Source organism: Myodes glareolus, chromosome 11, assembly GCF_982192425.1.
Source record: "Myodes glareolus chromosome 11, mMyoGla1.1, whole genome shotgun sequence".
NCBI lineage: Eukaryota > Metazoa > Chordata > Mammalia > Rodentia > Cricetidae > Myodes > Myodes glareolus.
Genome location: NC_142036.1, coordinates 60,602,470 through 60,629,836, shown reverse-complemented (window position 1 = coordinate 60,629,836; position 27,367 = coordinate 60,602,470). Strand labels below are relative to the sequence as shown.

The 27,367-nt window shown below is 36.1% G+C and overlaps 1 protein-coding gene across 3 annotated transcripts in view; it reads right to left on the bottom strand.

Moving 5' to 3' along the window:
- Nucleotides 1-2,688: 2,688 nt before the first annotated feature.
- Nucleotides 2,689-27,367, bottom strand: part of Mis18bp1 (MIS18 binding protein 1) — a 39,645-nt gene continuing 14,966 nt past the window's right edge. For all 3 annotated transcript variants that reach the window (XM_048415572.3, XM_048415574.3, XM_048415573.3), the window contains exons 6-16: nt 25,291-25,378; nt 24,014-24,162; nt 20,841-20,944; nt 19,174-19,270; nt 15,632-16,430; nt 12,419-12,591; nt 10,624-10,784; nt 8,434-8,579; nt 6,146-6,239; nt 3,711-3,765; nt 2,689-3,542 (exon numbers count right to left, since the gene is read on the bottom strand). In XM_048415572.3, coding sequence (XP_048271529.3) covers nt 3,448-3,542; nt 3,711-3,765; nt 6,146-6,239; nt 8,434-8,579; nt 10,624-10,784; nt 12,419-12,591; nt 15,632-16,430; nt 19,174-19,270; nt 20,841-20,944; nt 24,014-24,162; nt 25,291-25,378 — 1,961 coding nt within the window. In that variant the 3' untranslated portion in view covers nt 2,689-3,447. The remainder of the gene's footprint in view (nt 3,543-3,710; nt 3,766-6,145; nt 6,240-8,433; nt 8,580-10,623; nt 10,785-12,418; nt 12,592-15,631; nt 16,431-19,173; nt 19,271-20,840; nt 20,945-24,013; nt 24,163-25,290; nt 25,379-27,367) is intronic.

The following is a 27,367-nucleotide window of genomic DNA, read 5'->3' as shown; positions in this document are numbered from 1 at the left end:
CGTTGTTCAACCTGGTTTAAGCATCTAAGAAGGCAGGCCAAGGGGCTGGGAGATGACTGGCTCCTTAAGTGTTTGCTGCACAGACCTGAGTACATCCCAGTACCCACGCAGAGGCCAGACACAGTGGTGGGTGCGCGCCTGGAGTCACAATCATCCTAAAGACAGGAGGAGATCAGAAGCTTGCTAACCAGTATGGCAGAACTGGTGAACTCCAGGTTCAGTGGAAGGAAGACTGTCTCAAAAATAAGGTGGCCCAGTGGTGGTGGCCATGCCCTTAATCCCAGCACTCTGGAAGGCAGAGGCAGGTGGATCTCTGTGAATTCAAGGCCAAGCTGGTTTACAGAGTGAGTTTTAGGACAGCTAGGGCTACACAGAAAAAGCCTGTCTTGAAAAAGGACAAACAAAACAGAAAAACTCAATAACAAAAAATATCCCATGGGCATCTCTGGTCACCACACATCTCCATGCTTACCTTTGTGTACAAATCTGCATACACAGAGAAGATGCAGAAACTTCAGAGTGCATCCAAGTCAACCTGGATTTTATTGCCTATCAGATCATAAAAATGAGCTCTTGAAACAAGTGGCTTGTTCATATTTACACTGTCAATTTTAGGAACAAAACCCAGGAAGAAGTTTGTTTTTTTTTGTTTTTGTTTTTTTACAAAAAATTAATTCTGAATTTCAGTCATCTGAAATAATTTTAAAACCCAATATCCTAAAATCCCACAGACGTATTTGCTGTTCAAAATTATGTTAAAATCAGAGAAAAAGTATGCAAAAATATTGGCCAGTATGCATTTAGCAATTACTTCAGTCCACATACTCTGATTATCTCTTCAGTAATCAGAATACTTTTTAAAAAAATAAATGCTGCTAGGTATAGAGCAGATTTTGTGGCTACCTTCTAAAATACTACCTATTAGCCTCAGCCAGCAAAGCTCCACATTGAAGACTGACAACTCATTCCTTCTGTCCTTACTTTTGTTCTGCACCAACCAACCAACACCTGCTGATGATTGCCGGCCATTTGGGGGAGGGTATTATTGGGATTGTACCTGGCGCCTTCTGAATAGTGGACAAGCGCTGTACCTGCTATGTCCAGCTGCCTCCATCATGTTAGGAACTTCATTTTTATATTTCAAAAACATCTTTTATTACTGTTTTTTAAATTATGTATATGTATGTATATGTGTACATTTGAGTACAGGCTCTTGTGGCATCCAGATGAGAGTATTCCATCTCCAGAGCTGAAATTATAGGTGCAGGGCACAAAATTCATGTCCTCAAAAGGAGCTGCAAGTACTCTTTAACTGCTGAGCCATTTCTTGACCCCCTTAATTTTGTTTTTGAGATGGGTCTTTATTAATAAATTGTCTAGGTTGGCCTTGAACTTGCAAAAGTTCCTCCTGCCTCCGTTTCCTGAGTAGCTGAACCATGACTGAAACACCAGGCCTAGTAACTGCTTAATAAAAAGGCCTGCTCTACAAACTAAGTTCCAGGGCAGTCAGGACACACCCTGAGACTCTGACTCGGAGAGAAGAGACAAAAATAAAGGAATAAAGGAATGATTATATACTATGTGTTCCAATGTGTTTTAGGAAACTTAAGCGGGAGCAGTAACTTTGAAGCCCTCTAGGCTCAGGAGTGTCCAGGTCCGTCCCGAGGCCCTCCATGTCTGCCCACAGAACACTCTTATGGGCTATAAGGCTGGACCCAGCCCCTCTAGATGTAGACAACCAAGCTTCACCCAACAGAGTAAAGACTCAGTGGCACATGCCTTTAATCGCAGTGTCGTGGTCTGGCCCGACCATAAAATATCTCTCTCCGGACCGGTGTGGAGGCGCAGGAATAAAGACACAACTCACATGGCTTTATCGGGAGGGAGATTCTCCGTGATCCCTCATGAAATCCTGGAAATTCCTCTGCATTTATTCTCCAAACAGCTTTTATATCAAAACATAAACTGAGGGGGAAATTCATTAGCATTCTGTTTCCTAGGTAAGCAGGTGAATGGCTTTTAGTCACCTCCACATTTACCTATGTCTCCTCTGTCATGTCTTCCTGGTCTGCATGCTAGCTCAGTCACAAAGGCTTGAATTATCATCTCTATTTAGGCGTCCACCAAATTACAAAGGAGCAGAACAACATCCTGACCTTTTGTTAGGGTGGTGACAGCCTGTCTGGAAGGGTAAGTGAGAACTATGGCCTGAGCCTGGGTGCCATACCATACAGAAATATTGGGCCTACATCACAGCACTCAGGAGGCAGAAGCAAGTGGATCTCTGTGAGTTTGAGGCCAGCGTAGTATAAAGAATGAGTTCCAGGACAGGCTCCAAAGCTACACAGGGAAACCTTGTCTTGAGAAAAATAAAACAAAAACCCACAAAACAACAAACACAACTTGAAATCCCACTAATTGTCCCTGAAGTACTATATAAACCATTACTTCTCAGTTCTCTGTTGCTTGCCCAAGCAGAGGCAGCCACCCTCCCACTAAACCTTATGTGAGGTTTGTTGTGTGGTGTGACTGTACAGTATTCTTTGGCTCCGGCTGCTTGGATATCTTTATCCAAGCTTTAACGTTTGCATTGGGAAAACCTTCCTCCTCAGAGCTGTGACACTTATAACAACAAAATGCACTATTTTTCTGATTAAATAGTTTAAAAAGGAAAAATCCAGAAACACATACTACACAAATCTAAAATTTTATTTGAACAGTCTAACTGGATGTAAAGGGTAAATGAATACGTAATGTAACCAGAGGACAAATAAATGTTAAAACAATGGCAAAATAAATGTTACTTTCTAAAGGGGCTGTCAGAAAGGGAAAACCTGGTTATTATGGCATAGTAACACCTTATCAACTATACATAACACAGTTGTAAAATACAATAGCGCCTGTCCTCTGGTTCTGGTTATAAAATAACAAAGAGCAATTTCACAAACAAACCAACTTACGATAAATTTTAAGTAAAACTATCAGAAGATAAAAACATGTAAAACATAAAAAAAAACACAAAGCAATTTGAGTAACATAAACAGTCTGATACCAGGTGGCAAGATTTCATTCCAGTATCCATCAATGCTAACTCCTTAACTCCAGTCCCTTACCTCTCCTCACTTCAGGGTTTTAAAATTGATTAAGACACCTTTTTGAGACATGATTACCAAAGTAAACAGACTTGGGTAGTCAAGAAACTTAAGATTTATGTATATTAATATTACAAATAAAACTTACAAATACATACAAACACAAAGTACTTTTACTTGTATTTTATTGCAACACTGAGGAATGCTCTAAAGGATGGTAACCTTGCAAACAAACATAAGATATCTTTTGGAAACAAATCGGCATTCCCTCATTACAAAGAAAATACCCATTCATCAAATGAGAATATAAGTATGCTCTGCTTGAGGGTAAAAATCCTGTAAATCATATTTACTATCAGTCAGAGTTTGAAAAATAATAATCTTTCTCTTCTTCGTCTGATTCTATAGCATCATCGAAATACTTTGTGATAGCAGTGTTTTCACCTAAATCTGTAAAGACAAATTTAATGAAAAGGATTAATATATTTCCAGTAATTTTAGCAAAACTAAAATCAACAAACTAAAGTAGTCTGTCTACTTGAGAACTAGTTAATCTTACACCATCAAATAGAGACTGTATTGTAATGGAACTAAGCTACAAATAAAGAAATACAATACCTTTGTTAAACAGGGCTTTTCGTATTGATGTCGTAGGTGAGAAATCACTTTCAACCTATAAAAGAGTATGTGTTAGTAACAAATCTGAATGAATCTCCTGTGATACCTCCTAGATGAAATTAAGAATGTTTTTATTCCCAGAGTACTTTAAACATAGGCCTGTTTCATCACTTTTAGTCACTATAGGAACCAAATTCTTGAGTTTATCCAGAGCAAAATTCATACCTTAAGTGTTATATGTATGTATGTACATATATAATAATATAAACTTATGCTACAGAAGGCAAAATATCGTCTATATCCTATAAAAGTTGCCAAATGTACTGAGTACTTATCTTGGTTTAGACACTTTATTACTATTCTTGTGAGATGACATAAAGACATAATTTACTTTTCATAACCACTCAGGAACAAGTCATTAGCATTGCTTACTTCAAACACATTAAGAAAACCAACCAGCTGGGTGGTGGTGGTGCAAGCCTTTAATCCCAGCACTTGGGAATCAGAAGCAGGAGGATTTCTGTGAGTTTGAGGCCAGCCAAGAGCTAGTTCCAAGACAGCCAAGGCAGTTACAGGAGAAACCCTGTCTCAAAAAACGAAAGGAAGGAAGGAAGAAAGGAAGGAAGGAGGGAGGGAGGGAGGGAGGGAGAGAAGAAAGAAAGAAACTTGAATAAAGAAAGAAAACCAAACAGGTGTGGTGGTGGGTGCCTTTAATCCCAACACTTTGTTCACAGAGGCAGGCGGATCTCTTGAGTTCTGAGTGTGAGTAAGGTCACCTTGGTCTACAATGGGAGTTTCTGAACAGCCAAGGCTACACAGAGCCACAGCACTACCTCAAAACAACAACAAAAAGACAGGGAAATAAAAATGTGTTTCTAATAGAAGGACCCAATGATATATCAAAACTAACATCTCTTCATTTAGTAGAGAAAACAATCAAGTGTATTAATTTGCTGTGCTGATCCATGGTCGACCATGGATCAAAAAAGAATGGACATCACCTAGGGAACATTAGAAATGTAAATTTCTCAAGTGTACTGCATCAGAATCTTGACTAAACCAGATCCTCAAGTGACTTCTATGAACATTTCAACTAAGGAAACACTTAGAACTTTAAGAACACACACACACAAAGACTGTTTTAAGGCTTCCTAACGATGTTAATTTCAGGTTGTTTTGTAAGAACCAAAGGTTCATTCTCATTCAGGAATATGGAGATGAAAATTTCAAGTTTACGAAGAAGCAGGCTGCCTACATGTATGAAACAGATTTCGATTTCTTTTTAAGAAATGAACCAATCACTAGATTAATTTTAAACCAAGGTCTCTGATGAAGTATTTGCTATTTCTTGTGGCTAAGCCCATGAAGGCAGATATGATTATAAAACTCCAGTCTAAGGAGAATGTTACATAAGCAAGTCTGAAGTGTAAATAAAAGCTTTAAAGAGAGGAAGAAGTGGCCATATCTAGCCTGAAGAATTATGTTCCTAAATAGGTAATCTCACAGTTCATCTATGAAAGTTATTCTCCAAAATTACTATTTTGAAAACAATCTTAGGAGAATTACCTTTTCTAGAATCTAAATATTTGGTTATGTTTTATTCAAACATTCAGAACTTAATCATTTAAAAATTTGAAAGTAAAAAATTTAAAGGCAATACAAAAAGGTAAAGAGAAAAAAAGGTCCTGAATTTGAAAAGGGGTATAGTAGGTTTTGAGGGAAGAAAGGAGAAGGTGAAATAGTTACATTATAATATCAAAACAAAAAGTTTTTTTAAAAACTTGTTTTTTGAGACTACAGACTCCTGATCCTCTAGCCTCCACCTCCCAGATGCTGAGACTGTAGGTCTGTGCCAGCTAAGGTGTTTGAAGCTACTGCCTATGGGCACACCAGACATCTACTGAGTCATGCTTCCAGCACTAATAAAAAAGGTGTTGCTTTTGTCCAGGGTATAGTCCATTATGAAGGCGATCTTCAAGTAAAGTTTGTGTTTAGATTTTAAATACTGGAATGTTAAAACAAAAATGGAGTCACTAAATCTAAAAGAATCTCAACCCGTTTCAAAGTTGTAAGAAATTAGATGAAATACTTATTCTCTAAAGGCCAGAAATCAATTACTCTAGACTAACAGCTATTGAAAAGATAGAATATATTTTTATATTGCTTAAAATGTCCTTCCTGAACTGCTATTCGTTTCCAAACGAGAATTCTTAGCCATTCTCGCCTTGGTTAAATTGATTCAGTTAAGAGCTGTCATCTATGTATGTATGTCATCTATGTATTTATTTATTTCACTAATAGCTTCATATTAGAATCATATTAGGTTGTAAGTTCTTAGAGGGTAGAGACTGTTATACAATTTATAACTACCACAGTTTATCAAGTATTATAACTGTTCTACATAAAAGTGTCGGATAAATAATAAACATACTTACTGTTTTTTTCCTAATGTTGCCCCACACAAGACCACACTTGCCATACTTTTTCGCATTTTTTTGCATATGGAAAACATATTTATCATAATCATCACTGTATGAATACAAAATAATATCAAGATGTCAAGTCAGCATTATAATTTAATCCATATGTTGAACAGCAATTAATAAAAATCTAAAATTTACTTAACTTTCTCAAAAGAATTTCTAGGAAATTATGTTTTGCTTATTAGTTGCTATCCCACTGTGGTGGTTTGAATGAGAATGGCCACCACAGGCTCATATATTTGAATGTTTAGTCATCAGGGAGTGGTACTACATGATATGGATTAGGAGGTGTAGCCTTGGTGGAGGAAGTATGTCACTGGATGTAGGCTTTGAGGTTTCAAAAGCCTAAGCCAGGTCCAGTGCACTCTTTTTTCTGCCCGTAGATCTAGATGTAGAACACACAGTTACTTCTATGTGTTATGTCTGTCTGCATGCTCCCACCATGATGATAATGGAATAAATCTCTGGAAACATAAGCAAGCCCCAGTTAAATGCTTTCTTCTATAAGAGTTTTAGTCACAAAGTCTCTTCACAACAGAACAGTAACTAAGCATCCATATAGGTTTATTTCTAAAACTTTTGTCTTCCTGCCTTTGGTATTTTTCCTGTTCACTTCCATTAATCTAAATCAGATATTACAGTTGATCAATTTCAAGCTATGATGTACAAAAACTATCAATTTACATCTTCCAATCATATCAAGCTTCCAATCCAACTTACCAAGTTATGACTTTCTAGATAATAGTGTTTCTTGTGTTCCCTAGACTCACTATGAAGAGTTTAGTTTAGCAAAGATTGACCTGTATTGCATACACAGAAGCTAAAGTCAAACAGATGGCTATTTGCATGCCATCCCGTGGCTTGAAGATCTTATATGTATAGTCTATTATTTTTTTCCTTATTAACTATTTCAGCTTCAAAGATATGACATATAAAGATTTATAATCTGTTATTATAAAGATATATTTTAATCATAAACATTGCTGTGCAAATGAATAAACCCACCAGCTGTTAATATACTGCTTAGTGAATGATAGGTCTACCCAGATTAGCACCCTATAGGTCTACTCTCCAAAAGATTGTTTTTTACAACATAGATTAAGTTTTTCACTTTAGAAGAGCTGGGATTAAAGGCATGTACAACCATGAATAGCAAACTAATTTCTAGCCACCTTGAACCCTGCAACTACTAAAGTCGGACTCCTAGGTCAAAATTAACAGTTGCCAACAAATGCAGCTGCACAGATAATACTGATGTGTATTTTTCATTAACATGCCATAAAAAGGTTACTGATTTATTACTAATTGGCAGTCATGCTTAATAATTAGAGAAATGAACATTTTTGTATTTTATAGTATTAGTTTTAATTATTTGTGCATGTGGAAGTGGTGTAGAAGTTCTTCTGTTCATCTGTTGCTTTAATGAATAAAGAAACTGCTTTGGGTCTGATAGGGCAGAACTTAGGTAAACGGAGAAGACAGAACTGAATGCTGGGAAGAAAGGCAGAGTGAGAAACACAATGGATCTTCTGCCTGAGACAGACGCTGATTAGAATCTTGCTGATAAACCAGTCACGTGGCGATACACAGATTAATAGAAATGGGTTAAATTAAGATGCAAGAATTAGCCAATAAGAAACTAGAGCTAATGGTCCAAGCAGTGTTTTAATGAATACAGTTTCTGTGTGGTTATTTCTGGTGTAAGCTAGCCGGGCAGCTGGGACAAACAAAGGGCTCCCTCCTCATGTAACAGGAAGTGAGGAGGTTATACACATGCATAGAGACAGAAGTAGTCAGAGCTCCTGAAGCTGCAGTTAATATATTAGTTGAGAACTGCAAGACCTGGGTGCTAGGACCTAATCCAGGTCCTATGTAAGAACACTAAGTGCTCTTTGATACTGAGCCATTTCTCTAGATCCAGTAGAACATTCTTTTCTCTGTTTTCATATTGTTTACAGTGATTGATAGCAAGTAAAACATAGTGATTTCTGGATTAACAAATTACAAAGACTGTTAACCTGCGTGCATAACACGACTCCACTAGTTTTTTCTCACTAGTCCTAATATTATGTACTGAGTATAATCCCTGACTTGCTGAAACTTAACTTTTTGAAGTATCTATTCTTCAATTTTTTAAAATGATAACTCTTTCCCTTGATACATCTATGTTTATCATGTCACAAAACGTTTCGATGTTCTTAAATAAATCAGGAAAAAAACCCCACCACATTCACATTTACCTTTTTATAGAGGCTAGCATACCAGGACTGACATGCTGACACTGTGGAGTGTCTGTCAATGGCAAAGTAACTGATGATGGAGAGGCTGGATTCCTGTCGACATCGAGCTGAAAATCTTCATCTTGACTGTACTGAAAACTTGGCAGCTAGGAAACAAATATTTTCACCATGGACACTCAAAATTTTCTTATCACAAAATAATTGTGGATTAAGTTGTTTTCCTCTATAATTTTTTCAAGTTTTAAAATTAAAAGTAGTAAAACAGAATATTCACTACAAAAACAATTTTCTCTTGTGAAAAATACAAGTACACTTATTTCCAAAGGCCATGGCGACCAGAGAGAGTCAAGTATTTTCTAAGCACCTTTCAAGCTTTTAGGCTTTATATCTATATATAGTCTTTCCCAAATACTTGAGCTTCTTGTTTAGATATGAAAGCTGTGATACACAATATGAAAGCAAATGAGTATAGTTGTATTCCAATAAAACTTTGTTTATAAAAACAAAAAAGGTAAAAGGAAAAAAAGAGAAGGTGAAAGAGTTAACAAGATGGCCTAGCCAGGAAAGGTCCTCTAGAAGCGAAGTAACATGAGTATAATCCCTGGACCCATGTAAAGTTAAAGTCAATGTGGTTCCAACCACAGAGCGACATCCCTAGCCCCATACATTGGTGGAAGGAGAGAACTGACTCCATGAAACCTCCACAGGCACACACAATTTTTTCCAATAATTATTTTTTTTAAATAGGTGAGAGGCTGGATTTGGCTCTTACGTTGCTGAATTTAGATGTTACTAGAACAAAACCTAAATTCATTCACTATTGTTTTGGCACTTACTGGCAACTCAATTAGTTTTACACTTTTGTGTATATATTATTTCCAATAACCAAGTCAATGCTTACGGTTTTACTTACCTTTACAGTAAAATCATAAAGTGAACACTCATGGCTATAATCACCCAGGAGATTGAAGCAGAGGATGTGAATTTAAGGCCAGCCTGGCAGTATACAGCAAGACCATGTCTCAAAAATGGAGGGGGGGCATATAGAAAGTGGAATTATGGTATAGAAAAGGAAATTAATTAACTGCTATCTATGTCTCTTTGGTTGTTTGGAGTTGGGATTCTCTTGGATATTCTGGGTCTTTTGTTCCTCTATGAACTTTGTGATCTTTTTTTTCTAATTCAATGAAGAATGTCATTTGAACAGTATGGATATTTTAACAATATCAATTCTTACACTATATAAACATCTTTCCACTTATTAGTGTCCTTAATGTTTTTTATCAGATTTTTTTTTCTAAAATCACTTTCATTGTGGAGACTTCACCCACTTGATTAAATTTTTTTCCGTGCCTTTTTTCTTGAATATTGCAAATGGAAATGCTTTTTCCTTTTTTTCAGCTGGTCCACTGAGGGTGTATATAAATGCTACTACTTTTGCAAATGCAGGTTTTGTGATGATAAAAGATAAAACACTGGGCTTGACACGTGTGACAGTGAGTGACATCCCTAGATCCTGCCATTCTGCTCAACTTATTCATGTAAGTTTTTCTACATATAAAATCACTTTTGTACCACTCATCTCATCTAGCCTATAAATTCTTCATGAGAATTAAGTGGGCTAATTATATTACACAGATCCCATAAACACAACAATTCATTTGTTATATGGGAACCTTTTAAACTCCAACAGCCGCACCATCTGTCTCCTGTAGCGCAGTACTGAGCGAGTTGCACTGCTGGGACTAGTTGGTTAGTGAGGATGAGCTCCTGTTCTAGTATAGTGACATCTGTGAGGACCCAGGGATGGAGAATCAGAGGCCTGTATCCCCTATAGCGGTATGAAATCCAATTGGTCTACAAATGTTCAACTTGTAACTCTAAGTTTTGACAGTGCAGCTGTCTACCCCATTGCTTTGGGTGTTATCTATCTTGTACTGCCCTTGGCCCATCTCTTCATTTTGTATTCAATTATATCGAAATAACTGAATAACACCCAAGGGCAGACCCCAGAAACTGACAAGACAGCATAGATCAACAGATCTCTTCCTATATGTACACATGTATGTTCTTGGATGTAGACTACAGATCCTTGACTTAAATATTAGTGATAAACACTAACAATGCATAAAAATGAAAAATATCAAAATCAGTCTAAGAATGCAGATTTCATTCATTCAGCACTCTTACCATTATTCTTTGTTTCTGCATGGGTGTTGCAGTGAAAAAATCATCGTGATTGTCTTGTGGCAACTGTTCCAGATAATCCCTCATTTGTCGTTTCCTTTTCAGAGTTCCCGCTCTGGCAGTTATCTTAACAGTATTTTTCTCAACAGCATTTTCTTTCTCACCTAAGAGTTAATAAAACATTTTGATATGATCTGGTAATTTTACCTGCCTTATAAAGCTTAAAACCCTCTCGTTTTGTTTCACACAGAACAAATAAATTTTAAAGATTTACTTTATGTGTATGTGTGTTTTGCCTACATGTACATATGTGCACTGCATGCATACATGAAGCATGTGAAGATCAGAGGAGAGCACTGGAGCCTCTGAAACTGGCATTATGGATGGTATGAGCCACCATGCGAGTTGCTGAGAACCAAACCTTGGTCTTCTGCGAATATAACAAATGCTTTTAACCTGAGTCATCTCTCTAGGACCACTCTCACTTTTTAATAAACTGTTTTAAGAATGACTTAATTTTTACAGACCAAGAGTGGGCTAGCAAGATGACTCAGCAGGTAAAGAAACCTTTCTCCAAGCCTAACCGCCCGAGTTCAATCCCTGAGACCTGCGTGGTGGAAGAGAACCAACTCCCTAAAGCTGTCCTTTGACCTTCATTCTCATGCCTTGGCAAACACACACCAACAAGCATAGACATGCACACATAAATAAACAGTGAAAATTTAAATTTAAAAAAAAAGATCAAAGGAAGGAGGCAGCCTCCAATCTAAAACTTTTAGTCCTGAAGCCAAACTCCTAACAAAGCTCACTAGGCACAGCTCAGACCAAAAACAAAACAAAAACAAAACTTGGGGGCTTTAGAAGCATGGGTCCTTGACCGGGGTCTGTACTCCCAGCTACTTGGAAAGCTCTCGAGTTCAGTCTGGGCAACAAACTGAGACCTTTGCCTCCTAAAACAAATAACTAAATGCCACAAGGTGCTCTGTGGTGCTTTTAATTATGTCTCAGGCTCTTGACCTCTTCAGACTTATTGCTGGGCACAGGCAGATAAAAAAGTTCTTGGTCATATATAGGCTGAGTCTGGTAATGAAGGCATCATAAATAATTCTTCCCACATTGAGATAAATGCTATCTGTAATATTCCTAGTTTCTGTAATATTCCTAGTGAGTAGGATGTATGAGGTTAAGTGGTCTAGTCTACATAGTGTGTTACAGGATAGCCAGGGCAGTGGTGATAGCCAGTTAGTGGCACTAGGGAGGCAGAAGCAGGTGGTTCGAGGCCAGCCTCCTCTATGGAGTGAGTTCCAGGACAGCCAGTGCTAGATAGGAAAATCATGCCTCAAAAACCAAACAAACCAACCAACCCACATACGATAAAGTTACACTGTGAGATAGACTTTATTTATTAATTGCTATTATGTATGGACATTAGGTACTCTCTTAAGTTTACTATGGGACCTCTCTGACATATAGGATTGAGTCTCAGATTACAAAAACAAAATCTACTAGTTTTTTTTTTATAAAGGACTGTATGCAAACACTCAAGTTAAATTATGTTCTCAGATGTTAAAATATTTATCCAATTTCAAATTTATTAGAACAAATTCTGAGCAAAAAGCCCATTAAACTATTATTTGTAGAATTAGCTACATTGGTTAAAGCTTAAAATATTATCTTCAGTTGTAGATTTTATAATTTGAAGGAAACAACTGATACAAGATTCACGAGTAAATATAAAATATAATTCATAAGCATTTAAAAGTATACACTAAGCACTCAGAAAACAATGATAAGTTACCATTTTTGACCTTGAAACTGGCTTGCTTTTTCTTAGAGACTTGTTTTTGGGATCGTTTGCCTTGGGAATCTTCTATGTATTTCCTCTGGCATTCATCAGCAGTTCGAGAGCCTACCGCCATAGCTACATCTGACCAAAAACCAGGCTTGTGCTTTGGAAGAGATGTAAAAGCACTATGGGAGATCAAAACCAGTTAAGAACAAAACATTCAAGTCATTAAAAAAAAAAAAAAGGCCTTCTGAGAGCAAACTGAGTCAGTGATATTTACACAGCTGGATGAGTATTTTGAAACCAAAATAATTCTGGATAACTGTTCATAAAAAAAGATAGCAACCTCTATCTATTCCATAACTTTCTTATTATAATATAAATACAACATGAAGAAGACATAACTGTACATGGCTAGTAAAATGCTTTCAAACTTTCTACTAAATATGAAAGCTTTCCCAATCTTTTAACATTTCCCCCCCTGAAGCTCAACTATTCAATGACTTGATCTTTAGGGAATTCTGGCATTAATTAACTTTTATAAATTGTTTACCCCGTATTACTAGTTCTAAATCTGCCAGATGAACTCCTAGTTCTTATATAGTTTTATGGTATAGGGGTGAACGGTCAAGGTAATGCACAATCAATGCATAATATGTGCATATATAGAAATATGATACATTAATACACACAAATGATGTTTTAATACTTCTATCAATAAAAATGAAGCTGGAACACACCTGTAATTCCATCACTAGAGAAAATGAGATAAAAGAATCGAAAGGAAAGTAATACTAACAAGATATAAATACAAGGTGGTTCCAATTCACCTATAAAAAAAGTTCATTTGTAAATAACTGTTTAACGCCTACCCTACTATTTCCACCTCCATATAGTTCCATCAAGCTATGTTGTAGTTAAGGCAACAGTTCAGCCAGATGATAACCAATTCAGCAATTACCCTAAAATGGTACAGGGTGAATACTCCCTATCTCAGATACTTAAGACACAAGTGTTTCAGATTTGAGATACATATACAATATCTTGGATGGTATTCAGTCAGAACATGAAGTTAATTCATATTCATATATACCTTCTATATACATACCACAGGTGGTTATAGTTTTGTTTCGTCGATGGCTGGGAAGCATTCTATTATTAAGCCACATCAACTTCTAGAAGATAATTTCATATAGCCATTTTTAATGCACCTTATGTTCTGAACTGTGCTCAATCATCACAGAAGGTTGAGCACAGAATTTTCCACTAGTGTTATTTGCTGTCACAAAGAGTTATAGATTTTGGAGTTTTTACGTTTTTAGATTAGGGATAACTAATATTAGTTATAGTTATAATATTATGATTAGTAATAACAATATTATTCCAACTTTATAAAGCTTCTTAGTAGAGTATAAAGCTACTGGCAAATCTAGGACTGTTTATGTTCTAAAAGAACTATTTTTCAGTAAAAAAATAGTTCTTAATACATTTAATAAGTCAGTAATTATCAATGACTTCCAGGTTATTCCCGGTAAAGTAATAATGCAAAATTAAAATGTAATCAGAGCTCATTAAAAACCCTTGCTATAACTTCCGGTGACATTCTGACTGACAGTACCGCTGTGTTTGCACTCTCCTCAACTTTCAGTCTTCTGTCCATTCTAGCCTTCGTTCAAGATGTCTAAATATGTCCTCTCTTTTCTAAACAAAATGTACGTATCTTCAATATTTGGCTCACTTTTGACTTATCCTTCACTTCTTAGTTCACATATTCATCTATACTAGGCCAAACTATATAGTTTCATAAACACATATTCTCATAAACTTGTTACAATGATTACTATATATGCTAAATATCTGCCTTCTTGGCTATAAACACAATAAAAAATTACAAAGCGATGAGCTGAATATTAAGAATCACTTGAAGAATTCAATTCACGAAGTCAGACTGGGAACTAATTTGCATTTTCCAGATGATCATCAATCATTGGGGAGGACTAGAATAGGTTTTTGTGTGGGATCACAAGGGGAATGGACTACAGAGAAAGGAGAAAAGCAAGAGAACTGAGACTTAGAATGGGCAAACTTAATTTGCCTGAGGGCCCACTGCTTCTAACCTTAAGTCTAGCTTAGGTGGGGATACAAAAGGGGTCAAAGTGGACATTCACCCCAGTTTTGGAGATATGTGACATTCCAGACTTTTCCAACGGAGTCACCACTGTTTACTTTCCTAAACTGACAAATGCTGCCAAGCATTCTGTCTAGGTTTTAACTATAGAGCTCAAAAACAACACACTGAATCTACCTTATTGAAAATCAAGCCTTTATAGTCCAGCAGTCCGGAGATGTGACTGTCTTGAGGTCGCATATTTAGCTGAGTGCTAGAATGCTTGCCTAACATAAGGAAGGCATTGACTCTGATCCTCAACATGGCGGCAGGGTGGGGAGGGGAGTTAAAGAAAAATTTAAAACTTCTTTAGCTGTTTTGAAATATAAAGTAAAGATATTATAAGAAACTATATTATAAGGAAATAATGTGATACAGCTAGAAAAGGTAAAACTACTAACATGGTCTGCTTTTGATGTAAAGCAGAATATAAAAACATGAAGTTATGAAGCTATACTATTAAATGCAATGACAATTTCTGATTTTCTTGATATGTCCACATATGTTGTCCTATCTCTTTACTCTTCCCATTTAGGCTTCATGGCACAATTATGATTTAGTTTCCTTACTAACACACTATTGGAACTCGTAGTCTCTGTAGTTTAATAAAAATTTTTATGAGTATGAGTGTTTTGGCTGTATCTATATTTGTGCATAGAGGCCAGAAAAGCAGATTCCCTGCAGTTACAGAAGGCTGTGAATCACTATTTGGTGCTGGCTATCAAACCCAGATCCTGTGGAAAAGCCTGTAACTACATGCCAGAAGAGGACACCAAATTGCATCACAGATGGTTATAAGCCACCATGTGGTTGCTGGGAATTGAACTCACAGCCTCTGGAAGAACAGCCAGCGGTCTTAACCTGAGTCATCTCTCCAGCCCTCAAATTCAATTCTTAAAGAATGTGATTTATCACCAGTAACAGACAGAATAATTGCTCATTTCTTCTGAATACATTACTAACATCACTATACTAGGACTGATGAGGAGTCATTAAGTCAGGCCTTTCCTGCTGTTCTATAACCAGTCTGCAGATATTCCAGAGACAAAAGTACTTACCAATGAAGTTTCTGTAATTCTTGCTCATTCCATTCTTCATTATCAATGAAACCAGGTGGACAACGGCCTAACAGTTTCCTGTTTGTTGTATCAGATCCCTTAACTTCAACTGGGAACTTCCTGCTAACACCAGATTTTGGAAAAATTTCCTTAGCAGATCTAGATTTCTGTGATGTGATATGAGAACCAATCTCACCTTCAGATTCTGAAACCAGCAGGATATCTTTTGCGATAGTGCATGTGCTTTTTCTCTGGTCCATCAGCCTTTCTTTGCAGTTTCTTGTTCTGGCTTTCCTTCTAATCTCTGCTTCTTCCTCTTCACTTGACGTAGGAGATGAGGACTGACTCAACGATGATACGGCGACTCGATGTTCAGCTTTCTCCAATTTTGAGGGCAACTTGATATTCTTAAAATCCTTGGTGACCATTTGCTTATTTTTAGGACAAGGTATGTGAATGCTCTCTCTGACGGTGAGTATATCACATTCACTGAAATCTTCCTTGGGGCTACTTTCATAACCCACATTGTGTAAGATCTCTGAGGACTTATGGGTAGAACTTACATGCACATCTGACTCACTTTCTTCTTGATGCTTTGGTTTGAAAATCTCAGTTACTCCTTTGATAGAGAGATTGAACTCTTTACATCTTTTCTCTACTCTCTTTATAGTTTTAAGTGGTGTTACTAAAACACAAACTTCCTTCTGATTCAGAGGCAGGTGTTCTCTTTCTTTGTCAGAGGTAGGCTGCTCCAGTGAGTTCAGGGTACCAATCGGTACATTTAACACTTCGGTTCTCTCTTTATTTCAGTGGACAAAACCAAAACCAAAATCTCTTAAGTATAGAAATAAAACAATTCCCCCCCACTCGAGGTTACACAAAGCACTGATCTATTTAGATCAGTGTCACTTCGAATGTAAGCATGTAGTTATTTATACAATCCTGCCAAGGGCTTCCCAGTTTACTGGCATACATGTAAGCTTTTCCACAAAGTCTCCAATATAGTTTCAGTCTTTCACTGACCTCAAATTAGAACCATTCTTTATGGGCATTAGAACACATTTCTCAAATCTGCTTGGGCCTGAACTTTCACTGTTTACTCTCCCTGAAAAATTTCCTTTACTTATCTATAAGAAGAACTACTGCTTGAGAGACCCTACTCTTTAACCCACGCTGAACTGGAAGCTCTCCATCCTTTACATTTTCAGAATACTTTTTAAAATGCCACTTTGATGTCCTGTTTTAATTGCATACCAGTCATCTTTTATATAAAGAAAATAACGTCAAAACTTTATTTTCATGAACCTTTTTTTGCTGATATTATAATAGACTCAAATATTAGTAGATACTAAATAAACATTTTAGTAATCAATTCTCAGCCGGGAGGTGGTGTTACAGCACTTCCCAGCACTCAGAAGGCAGAGGTAGGAAGATCTCTGTGACTTCGAGGCCAGTGTGCAGTCTACAAGAGCTAGTTCCAGAACAAGCTCCAAAAACCAGAGAAACAGAGAAAACCCCCTCCAAAAACAACAAACAAACGAAACCAAAACCAAACCAACAACAACAACAAAAAAATCTATTCTCAGAATGTAAAATAGGAGACATAAGGAATCTACTAGGGTCACTAACCTAAACTAAATCTAAGCAGGCATATAAGATTAAAACAAAGTTGCATTAGTTCAGGATGCAATCAGGAAAACATGGGACTCTCTGCATACCGGTAGCTCTACTTTCATCTCCAGTATAGCCAAAGCAGGACCTTTTTACAAATCTCTCCCGATCTCCAAGAATTATCATGGGAAATAACAAAAATTGCAGAACTTAGTATCTTTATCATCTTATAGGGGAAGAAAGCAAATGAGACCAGCTGTCTAATCTAAAATTAGAGAAACCAGAAGCAAATCTACCCGAAATTCTAACTTTATTAAATTATGCTTGTTGTGGTGGTTTGACCCAGAATGGCCACCATAGGCTACATGTTTGAATGTTTGGTCTTCTAGTTAGTGGAACTATTTCAAGGGATTACTAGGTTTAGCTGTGTTGGAGGAGATGTATTATTGAGAAACAGGGTTTGAGGTTTCAAAATCCTATGCCATGACCAGGTAGCTCTCTGTCTCATGTCTGGGAGTCAGAAGTGAATTCTCAACTACTGTTCCAGCACCATGCCTACCTAATGCCATGCTCCCTGACATGATGTCCATGGACTAACTCTGAAAATATAAGCAAGCCCCCCAATTACATGCTTCTTTCTAGAAGCTGACTTGGTCATGGTGTTTCTTCGCAGCAATAGAACAGTGACTAAGACACTTATTAAGAATCACAGTTGGGCAGTGGTGGAACACGCCTTTAATCCCAGCACTTGGGAAACAGAGGCAGGGGGATCTCTGTGAGTTCAAGGCCAGCTTGGTCTACAGAGTGAGTTCTTGGACAGCAAGAGATACATAGCGAAACCATGTCTCAAAACAAAACAAAACAAAGAAAAAAGAATTGTAAATCACCATATCATCATAACAAAATACTAGACTAACTAGACTATGTACATATATCATGCCATAAAAGGTAAACAACAAAATAAATAGTTAACAGTTAATAATGGTGGGGAGACTTCAAAATTATAATTTGTGGATAAGTTATTTGATTAGTACCACTGTCCTCATAAAACGAAACCAAAAATATTTCTACAAGATTTTTCATGAATGTCATAGATTTACAAAGTGTTTTCTTCCAATTCCTTACATAAATCAAAAAAAAATTCAGTTAGAAATTTTTCTTTTTCTTTCTTTCTTCCTTTTTTTAAATTGTTTTTGTTTCTCAGGACAGTTTCTCTCTGTAGGTTTGGTTGCCCTGGAATACATAGAGATACATCTGCCTCTGCCTTCTGTGTTCTGGGATTAAAGTGCACTGCCACCACTGCCCAGGTCAGAAAATTTTTGAAACCTGAATATTCTCATTTTGAACATTCTAGTGAGAGTATTTTTATCATTTCATTTTATTTAATAATCTCAAAAACATTCAGCCTCTTTCAGGTACTTGTTTGAATCTAGTAGCCTAGACAGTACTATATTCCTCACCACTTTTATGAATTTTGATAGTTGTTCTTCATTTCACTTTTTAGTTATAGTTAAAAAAAAAATACCACTAGGACCAAGGATTTACCATAATATGAAATCTTGAACTTGTTAGTATTTAGAGAAAGGGCACTTTAAATTTAGCCTATAATTACTCTGAGAATCAATACTTATCAAACCTTAATTATGGCATAAATTTCATAAAGGAAACATTCATATGAGCACATTTAAAGCAATATGTAACTTTATAAAATAAGGTTACTTAGAAATCATATTAAAGGCAAACCTATAAATAATATCATATTTAAAGTAACATGTTATTTCATTAAATGATCATTTTATGCACAAATAACTACTTTAAACCACCAATGTATTTACGATTTTAATATCAAGAAACCTAAAAAGATCATTTATCATGTTAAAATTATTTTAAAGTTACTATCCTAGTCATTGCACAACCACCAAAGATATTACCTTGCTTCTGACTTCGAATTTTCTTTTTATTTATTCTTTCAGAATTCTCAAAGTTTTTTGAAGGAAGTTTTCTGCAATCCTTTTTTCCAGATAATTCCTTCAAAATAAACAATGTACTTTTAAAGACTACAATCTATAGAAATGATCTTGGGCATTTCCAGAAAAGCATCACACATTAAAAAATTTTAGGTATTCCAGATGGAGGTGGTACACACCTTTAATCCCAGCACTTGGGAGGCAGAGGCAGGCGAATTTCTGTGAGTTTGGGGCCAGCCTGGTCTGAAGAGTGAGCTCCAGGACAGCCAAGGCTATACAGAGAAACCCCATCTCAGGTTGGAGGGTGGGGTGGGGTTGGGGGGGTGATGATGATGATGATGATGATTTAGTTACTTGCTACTCTACTAATTTCACGAATAGAACATTCAGGATGTCCTGTTGGAGCTGTAGGACATAGGGTAACAGGATCCATCAAAAGTCTTATTATTGGCAGTTTTACTTTATGAAAAATTTTTACTTTTAAATTTGTGTGTATGTGTCTGAGTATATGCCCTGTGTGTAAGAGTGCCCAAAGAAGGCCAGAAGAGAGCATCAGACCCCCTGGAGCTAGAGGTAAAAAAACCTAACTGATCTAGGTTCAGGGAAGCGAACTATGGTCCAATGCAATACAGAAAGCATTCACAACCACTAAGACCATTTTGTACTTTTTAAAGTACTTTTTTTATGTTTTATTTAAGCCTTTACTTTTGTTATTATTGCATGTACTTTTCAAATGAAAAATAGAAAACCAATAAAAATCTCTAAGGGCTGAAGAGAAGGCTCAGCAAGTGAGAGGCTGATCCGCAGGGCTCATGATGGAAGGAGAAAACTGCCATGTGCAAGCAGTCTTCTTATGCCCGCCTGCCTGAGCAAAGCATGCACGTGCTCCGCCCAACAAATAAATGTACATTTTAAAGCAAAATAAAACACTATGGGAATTAACATTAAAATTAACAGAGTTTTTTTTTTCCCCAAAATGCAGTAGAAGCCTTCAAAGGAAAGACTTATACAAATTTTTCCTGTTTTCTATAGATATTAACTATGGTTATTTGACTGCAGGCAGTCATAACAGAAAATTATATATACATCACTGTATATATTTAAGATGCATAACTACATCACTGAAATTTTATCCTATGGACATTTTTGCAAGCTAAATACTTAAAAAAATTAGGAGTTCTGGGACCAAACTAAGGGTGTACCTCTTATACATCACAAATACTCTACCAATGGAAGTATATCCCATCCTATGCTCTTTTGTTCTTTCCCATTTATTAGACATTGTCTCTGTCACAAACAGTTGTTTAACTTCAACAGCAGTTCCCTCAAAAAGTAATTTGTACTGCTCAATGTAAGCTTCTTTTCTAACCTTCTCTTAAACACTGACTTAAAGATATCTATCGAGTCTATTTTCCTGAAACAATTCTTCCAATTAAGTTCTCAAATAGTCATTTCGACTTTTGCAGTTTCTGAGTTAGGACTGATCAATATAAATGATACTCATCAAAAAGAAAATTGTATCTTTTGATGCAGCCCTTAAACTTCTCAGGTACCACATTATGTTCCTAAACATCAGTACCTTACCTAACTGACTAAATCATATATGCCACCATTTGAATACTATCACTTACTTGGTTATGGAGAAGCCTTAACGGTGGCTTATTTCGACAATTATTATATCCAATGTTTATTTCTGAAGGTTCTGGGAACCCATTGTGCTTATTTTTCTTCATTTCTGTGAATTCAAAGATGGAGGATTAGATAAAGATTCGGTGTTTTTCCAGCAGATTATGGTGTTCTGTGCCTGTATTCCCATCACTCCGGAGATTAAGATGGAGTGTTGGCAACATAAGAGACTGTCTCAGGGAAAAGAGGCAGGGAAAGAGGGGGGATAAAAGAAGAAAATAGTGAGAAAAAGGGAGGGGAAGGGAGAGAAAGAACAGTGGAAGAAGGACAAGAAGATAAGTTGCTTTTCCACATTAAAAAGCTAACTGGAAAAAAAAAAGCTAACTGTGGGAAGAAAAATCTGTGTAATGAAATGTCAGGTATATTCACTCTAATTTGATTATAAATAACATTTTTGTAGGACAGAAAACTCTACAGGGTATGGCTTAGTTAAAATCACTTTTATTTTCCTTAAAAAATATTAAAAATGAACAAGCATATTGTTTACACCTGCTTTGAATCGCTTATTATATCTAAAAACAGAATAGTGTAGTTAGTTAATTTTGTGAGTTTATACATCCTATACATTCAAATTGCACATCAACTAAATAGGAAGCTAGTGATTGTTTTTCTTATGTGTACGAAATTATGTTTCAGTTAATTTATATACTTCAATGTATAATTAAATCACATTATTTTTGGCAAAATCTTGTGGAGAAGTCTTATTATTTTTTTTACACAGGAGTGCCCTGGCTCATGGGCACCCACACTGACACACAAACACTAATTCAAAAATTAATTAATTAAAATAAGAACTTTTGCTTTAACTGCTACTATTGCTTTTGCAACTAAATTTTATATTATATATCAGACTGACTTGAATTCCAGATATTCCTGATTCATTCTCCTAAACGCTGGGGTTACAAGTATATGCCAGAACATCTGGCCTAAAAGGTATTTTGTTATCCCTTTAGAAACTGTAAAGATACACACTGGATGGCTCTAACCCTTGAGATTACTATATAGTATAGGAGGCTGATACTACAGTAAGTCCTTCATAAGATGCTTATGTAAGTGTTATACAGAGCTTTTTAAAGTACAATACTATGATATAATGGTTATAGCACTAAATATGAAAAATTATATTAGGTAAATAAAATAATTATGTCATCTTAAATTATCACGGGTTGAGTCATTTACGTCCTTAGTTGTTCAATGTTAGGCACATTTAAGGTTTTTTTCCCCATTTAATTTTTAATTGTGTATATATGTGTTGTGGGTTTATACACACGCAGTGGCTCCTGAAGCCAGAAGAGGGTATTGGAGTCCCCGGAGCTGGTGATACAGGCAGCTGTGAGCTGCTTGATGTGGGTGCTGGGAACTGAACTCAGGTTCTCAACAGGAGTATGTTCTTAGCCACTGAGTCACCTCTCTGACCATGGTTTTTCATTATTTTCTCATAGAAAATGTAATGATATATTGGTAACAATAAAAACAACCGGTAAGAGTATAGAATCATCAATCAAAACAATTTATGAAAGATAATTAATAAGTAATAATAAAGAAAATTCGTAAAATAATTAACACAAATATAGTGTTATATTGCTTATGTTTTAATAAATAAAGCTTGCCTGAAAGTCAGTCAGTGCAAGGCAGTCACACTAGTTAGTTTTACAGGCCAGGCAGTGGTTGCACACACCTTTAATCCCAGCAGCCACACTACTTTGTCATAGAGATTTGTGGTGGTGGTGCACACCTTTAATCCCAGCACTAGAGAGGAATATAAAATGGGACGAGACAGGTCTGACACTCAGGCTCATTCTGAGGATTCATGATGGCAGGACTACCATTTCTGTTTGAGGTAGAAGAGCCAGTGGTTGGCTGCTTTGACTTTCTGATCTTCAGGTTGAACCCCAATATCTGTCTCTGGGTTTTTATTATTCATGCTACATAAATTTTCATAAAACAAAAGACATAGCAAATCATTTTAGAAAAATGATTCAATCATAATAGCACAGTATGTGTCCTTAAACTGCACTTGCTAAAAATAGAAACCAAACTGTATTCATCCCTAATTTGAAGCAAAGTCCATAAAGACGCTTTAAAGTTGTTTGGTTTTTCAGAAGTGCACAGAACAGACAGCATTTTAAATAGTTTACCAAACTTTAGTGTTTTAAATTTGTATTCCATCCCACTTGCCACATGTCTAAAACATTTACAACAATCATATTTACAATTCAGTTCTCGTTCCTAAAAAAAAGTTATTCAAGGTTATTTTTCATTTAGGAGTTAAAAGTGGGGAGGGCTGGCAAGTTCAAGTAATAGTCCCACAACTCCTGAAGTTCTAATAAAGTCAATAACCAACCTGCCAATCTTAAGAATGGATGACTTTTGTAAAAAGCAAGGGTTGAGAAAGTAAAGCTTTAGTAAGTGAAATTTTTTAAATCATTTACATATTTAAATATTGCTTTTTGTGAACTAAAAATGATACAGAAAATTTCAAGGAAAAAGAAAGTTCAAATGATATACCAACATTAGAGTGAGATGTATTATTTACATCAAATATAGTAATACATACCTTTAGCAAAAACAATCTGTACTTGTCACAAGTTTTAAGATTATATAAAGTCCTTAGCTACAGAGTTAAAGTAAACTTCCAAGAAATGTACACAACAGATTTCAGTAACTTTTATCATGTATATAATTGAGAAGACTGTAAGTTAATCTTCATACATTATTTGTGAGAGTGGGGTGGTGTGAGATGTAGAGTATAGTGTTAGAAAAGAGTGGATATAGAACAGTTCTGCCAACTACCTTTATAGCACCTGCTAGTCAAGAATATATGCCAGTTCCTCCACGAACACAAATACAGACATTTATCTCTACTACATGATCGCTAGTGGCCTCAATACAATCCTTTATTGGTACACTTATTGGAGTTTTGGCATTGTGATTAAAGGTTTAGCCCATGAAATGAAAGGAATAATGATGATGAGCAGCAGTCTGTAGAGCAGTGAAAAGGCAGGAATGTCACGGTATTATTTACTCAAAGAGCACCAGACTACATTATATACAACAAGCAGTGTTAAGTTCGTGTAAGACTCTACCACTGTCGCAACAAAGAAAAATTCAAACATACCCAAGGTATCATCAGTAAGGTCATAAGTGTTGATGGCTTTTAGGAGGACATCTGTTTGTGTATCTTCTGCATCATTTTTCATTGATTTTTGTTTTTCATGAACTCTTGCAGTTTTCTGTCTGGTCTTATTCCTGTCTTTTTCTCCAGCCCTAAAACAATTGCGTTATTTTTTTTCTCTAATATTGCGTCTCAAAAAACTGAAAAGCTCAACACATGAATAATAGGATAATTAAAAAGTTCAAGTACAGTCTGGGCTACATATTGAAACTAACCTGTTACATGAGACCCTTCTCAAAACAAACGAGCACTCAAAAAATGAAACAATTATTTAAGCAGATTTAAGAAAACCACCAGGACAAAGACCTATCAGTGGTAGAGCACTTACCTAGCAAGTGTGAGGCCAGAATTAAACACTATTGGGTAGTTGCCTATTTTTGTAAATAACGTTCACTGAAACACAGCCATGCTCCTTTAATTTACACTACCTATAGTTGCTTCTCTGTTGAAAATACAGAGTTGAGTGGTTGAGAAAAGTAACATGTCTGAAAAAATACCATCTGGGGGGCTGGAGAGATGGCTCTGTGGTTAAAAGCATTGCCTGCTCTTCCAAAGGTCCTGAGTTCAATTCCCAGCAATCACATGGTGGCTCACAACCATCTGTAATGAGGTCTGATGCCCTCTTCTGGCCTGCAGGCATACATGCAGACAGAATATTGTATATTTAATAAATATTAAAAAAAATTTAAAAAAAAATACCATCTGGCACTTTACAGGAGAAACCAGTCTCAATTCCTACTATAAGTTACTTGGACTTGGATAAAATTTAAAGCTCTGTATCTCCTACTGGCTCCCAAAGAACAATTAATAAATTCTTTCTCTCAATGTCTGCTAACAGCATGTGACACTCAAAAGCTGCTGAAAATTAATGGAGAAAAATTAATCAAGAACTTCAAACCAATATTTGACAACTACGAGCCATCCAAGGGCAGGTGATTGAAGAATTCTTGAAATATGGCTAGCATTTTATTTTCTCTCTGAAGTTACTCAACATGTCAGAAATTCTAATAAAGTGTTATGATTTCTAAAACATCTAAGATCATAAAAAAACTTCAAAACTAGCAATAAACCCCAACAAACTAAAACCAGTTTACATTGGTTACAGAAGCACATATATCTGAAAAGGACCATTATGTTCTGTATCTAAAGTGAGTACATTTTAGGGAACATAACTTATACCTTGATAAAGCTGATTTTAAAAAACATTAAGGACACTTTACCTTAATTGTTCTAGAAAATTATCAATGTGTTCCTTCCAATTTCGGGGGAATCCAAACATAAATTTTCTTGTGAGATAATAGGGATATCCTATTTAACAAAAAAGCAAAATAAATACATAAATATTTTAATTTACAAAAGAAAAAAAATGATCCAAAAGCCTAAAATTTTGAGGAGGCATCTCCAGGTCAGTGTCAGTCAAGAAATGCATACTTGCTCTACTATATGTTAAGCACTGCTAGAGACGCTGAGGACCCATCAGTAAAGCAAATGGAAGTTCCACCACTACATAGTTGATGTCTAGCGTATAAGAGAAAGTGAAGCCAGAAGGTAAAAATTCTTGCTGGACTGTTGTTACAAAAAAACTGGGTAAGAATTTTCATGGGAGAAAAGGAGAGGATAGCAATTTAAAAGGATGTAGCTGAGAAATTCTTCTGAACTAGGAAGCCAAGTTCTGAGAACCTGGGGGAATGAGTCATGGCAATATGGAATTTGAATATTAGAAACAGGGAAATGAAAAGCCTGTTGGGCTGTTTGTAAAAGAAGACCAGCAATACTGAATTGCCAGTATTGGCAGATTTCTGTCCCTCCAAGTCCCACAGCCATTCAGTCCCAAATAAATACACAGAGGTCTACATTAATTATAAACTGGTTGGCCTATCAGCTCAGGCTTTCTTATTAACTAACTCTTATATTTTACATTAACCTATAATTCTTGTCTGTGTTAGCCACGTGGCTTGGTACCATTATCAGTGAGGCATTCTCATTTTGCTCTGCATCTGGGTGACAACTACAGACTGAGCCTTTCCTTTTCCCAGAATTCTCTTGTTCGGGTTGCCCCACCTATACTTTCTGTCTGGCTACTGGTCAATCAGCATTTTATTAAACCAATAGAAGTGACAAATCTTTAAGGGTACAAGATCACTGTCCCACAGCACTTCCCCCTTTTGTTTGTTTGTTTTTTTTTTCAAAACAAAAACTTTAATCTCATTTGTTTAGTTTTCTTCCTGACTACTACCCATAAAAACTTGTAACCAACACTCTAAACAAAGAAAAATATCCATAATCCATTTTTTGGGAATGTGGGCATAGTGTTCCAGGCTACTTCCTGCTGATTGAGGGTGTTGATAATCTTTATGGGGACCTAAAGAAAACTTAGGATTATGGTCAAGTCCTGACTGAAATATTTTGTGAGGCTTGATCATCTCAGCCAGCAGTCTTGAGGCTGTTCTGAATGTAGAACTCAGAAGACATTCCAACAGAGGTCCTCTGAAATGATGGATCATCTGGGCCATTAGCTCAAAAAAATTTTTTAGGGGGTCTTCTTTGATCAAACCTGATTTTTCTTAAACTAGAATGAATCCACAGCTTCTCATTTTCTGCCAAAACAAAAGCAAAACCTCTTCTCCAAAGTAGCATATCTTTTGACTCAGATTTTGAAGTCAAGGCATTTTCAAAATATATATGTTAGATTAATCTAGCAGCATTTATAATCAAATGTCTTTTAGCAGCTCTTGCTCCTTCCTCAGCCATCAAACAATTCAAAGATAACACAACAACATACAGTATCCAGACTGTGTATTTTCCATCGTTATGTGGCTTTATTTTAAACTATGTCTTTTATTTTTATTTTTAATTTTTGGTTTTTTGAGTTAGGTTTCTCTGTGTATCTCTGGCTGTCTTGGAACTCTCTGTAGACTAGGCTGTCCTTGAACTCCCAGAGATCCACTTGCCTCTGCCTCCCAAGTGCTGGGATTAAAGGTATGTGTTACTACACCTAACTACTCTTTTTCTTTTTTAAAAGACTTTATTTTTTTTTCTTTTCTCTCCCAAGCCTACATATATTTAATTTTAAAGACACTGTAAACCGTTTAGGGGTTTTTTTCATCTGAATCTATCTTTACTGTTTATCTCTCTTTTTCTGACCACATGACTCTAATTTGCTAAGTGATACAGCTAGGATTAAAGCCGTGGCTTTCACAGTATTATCTACCCCATTGCTTAGATTTCTTGAGTCTAGCTTCATGGCGGAGGTACTGGTGGGAGCCATGTTTACTGCCACAACTATTGGAGTTTCAA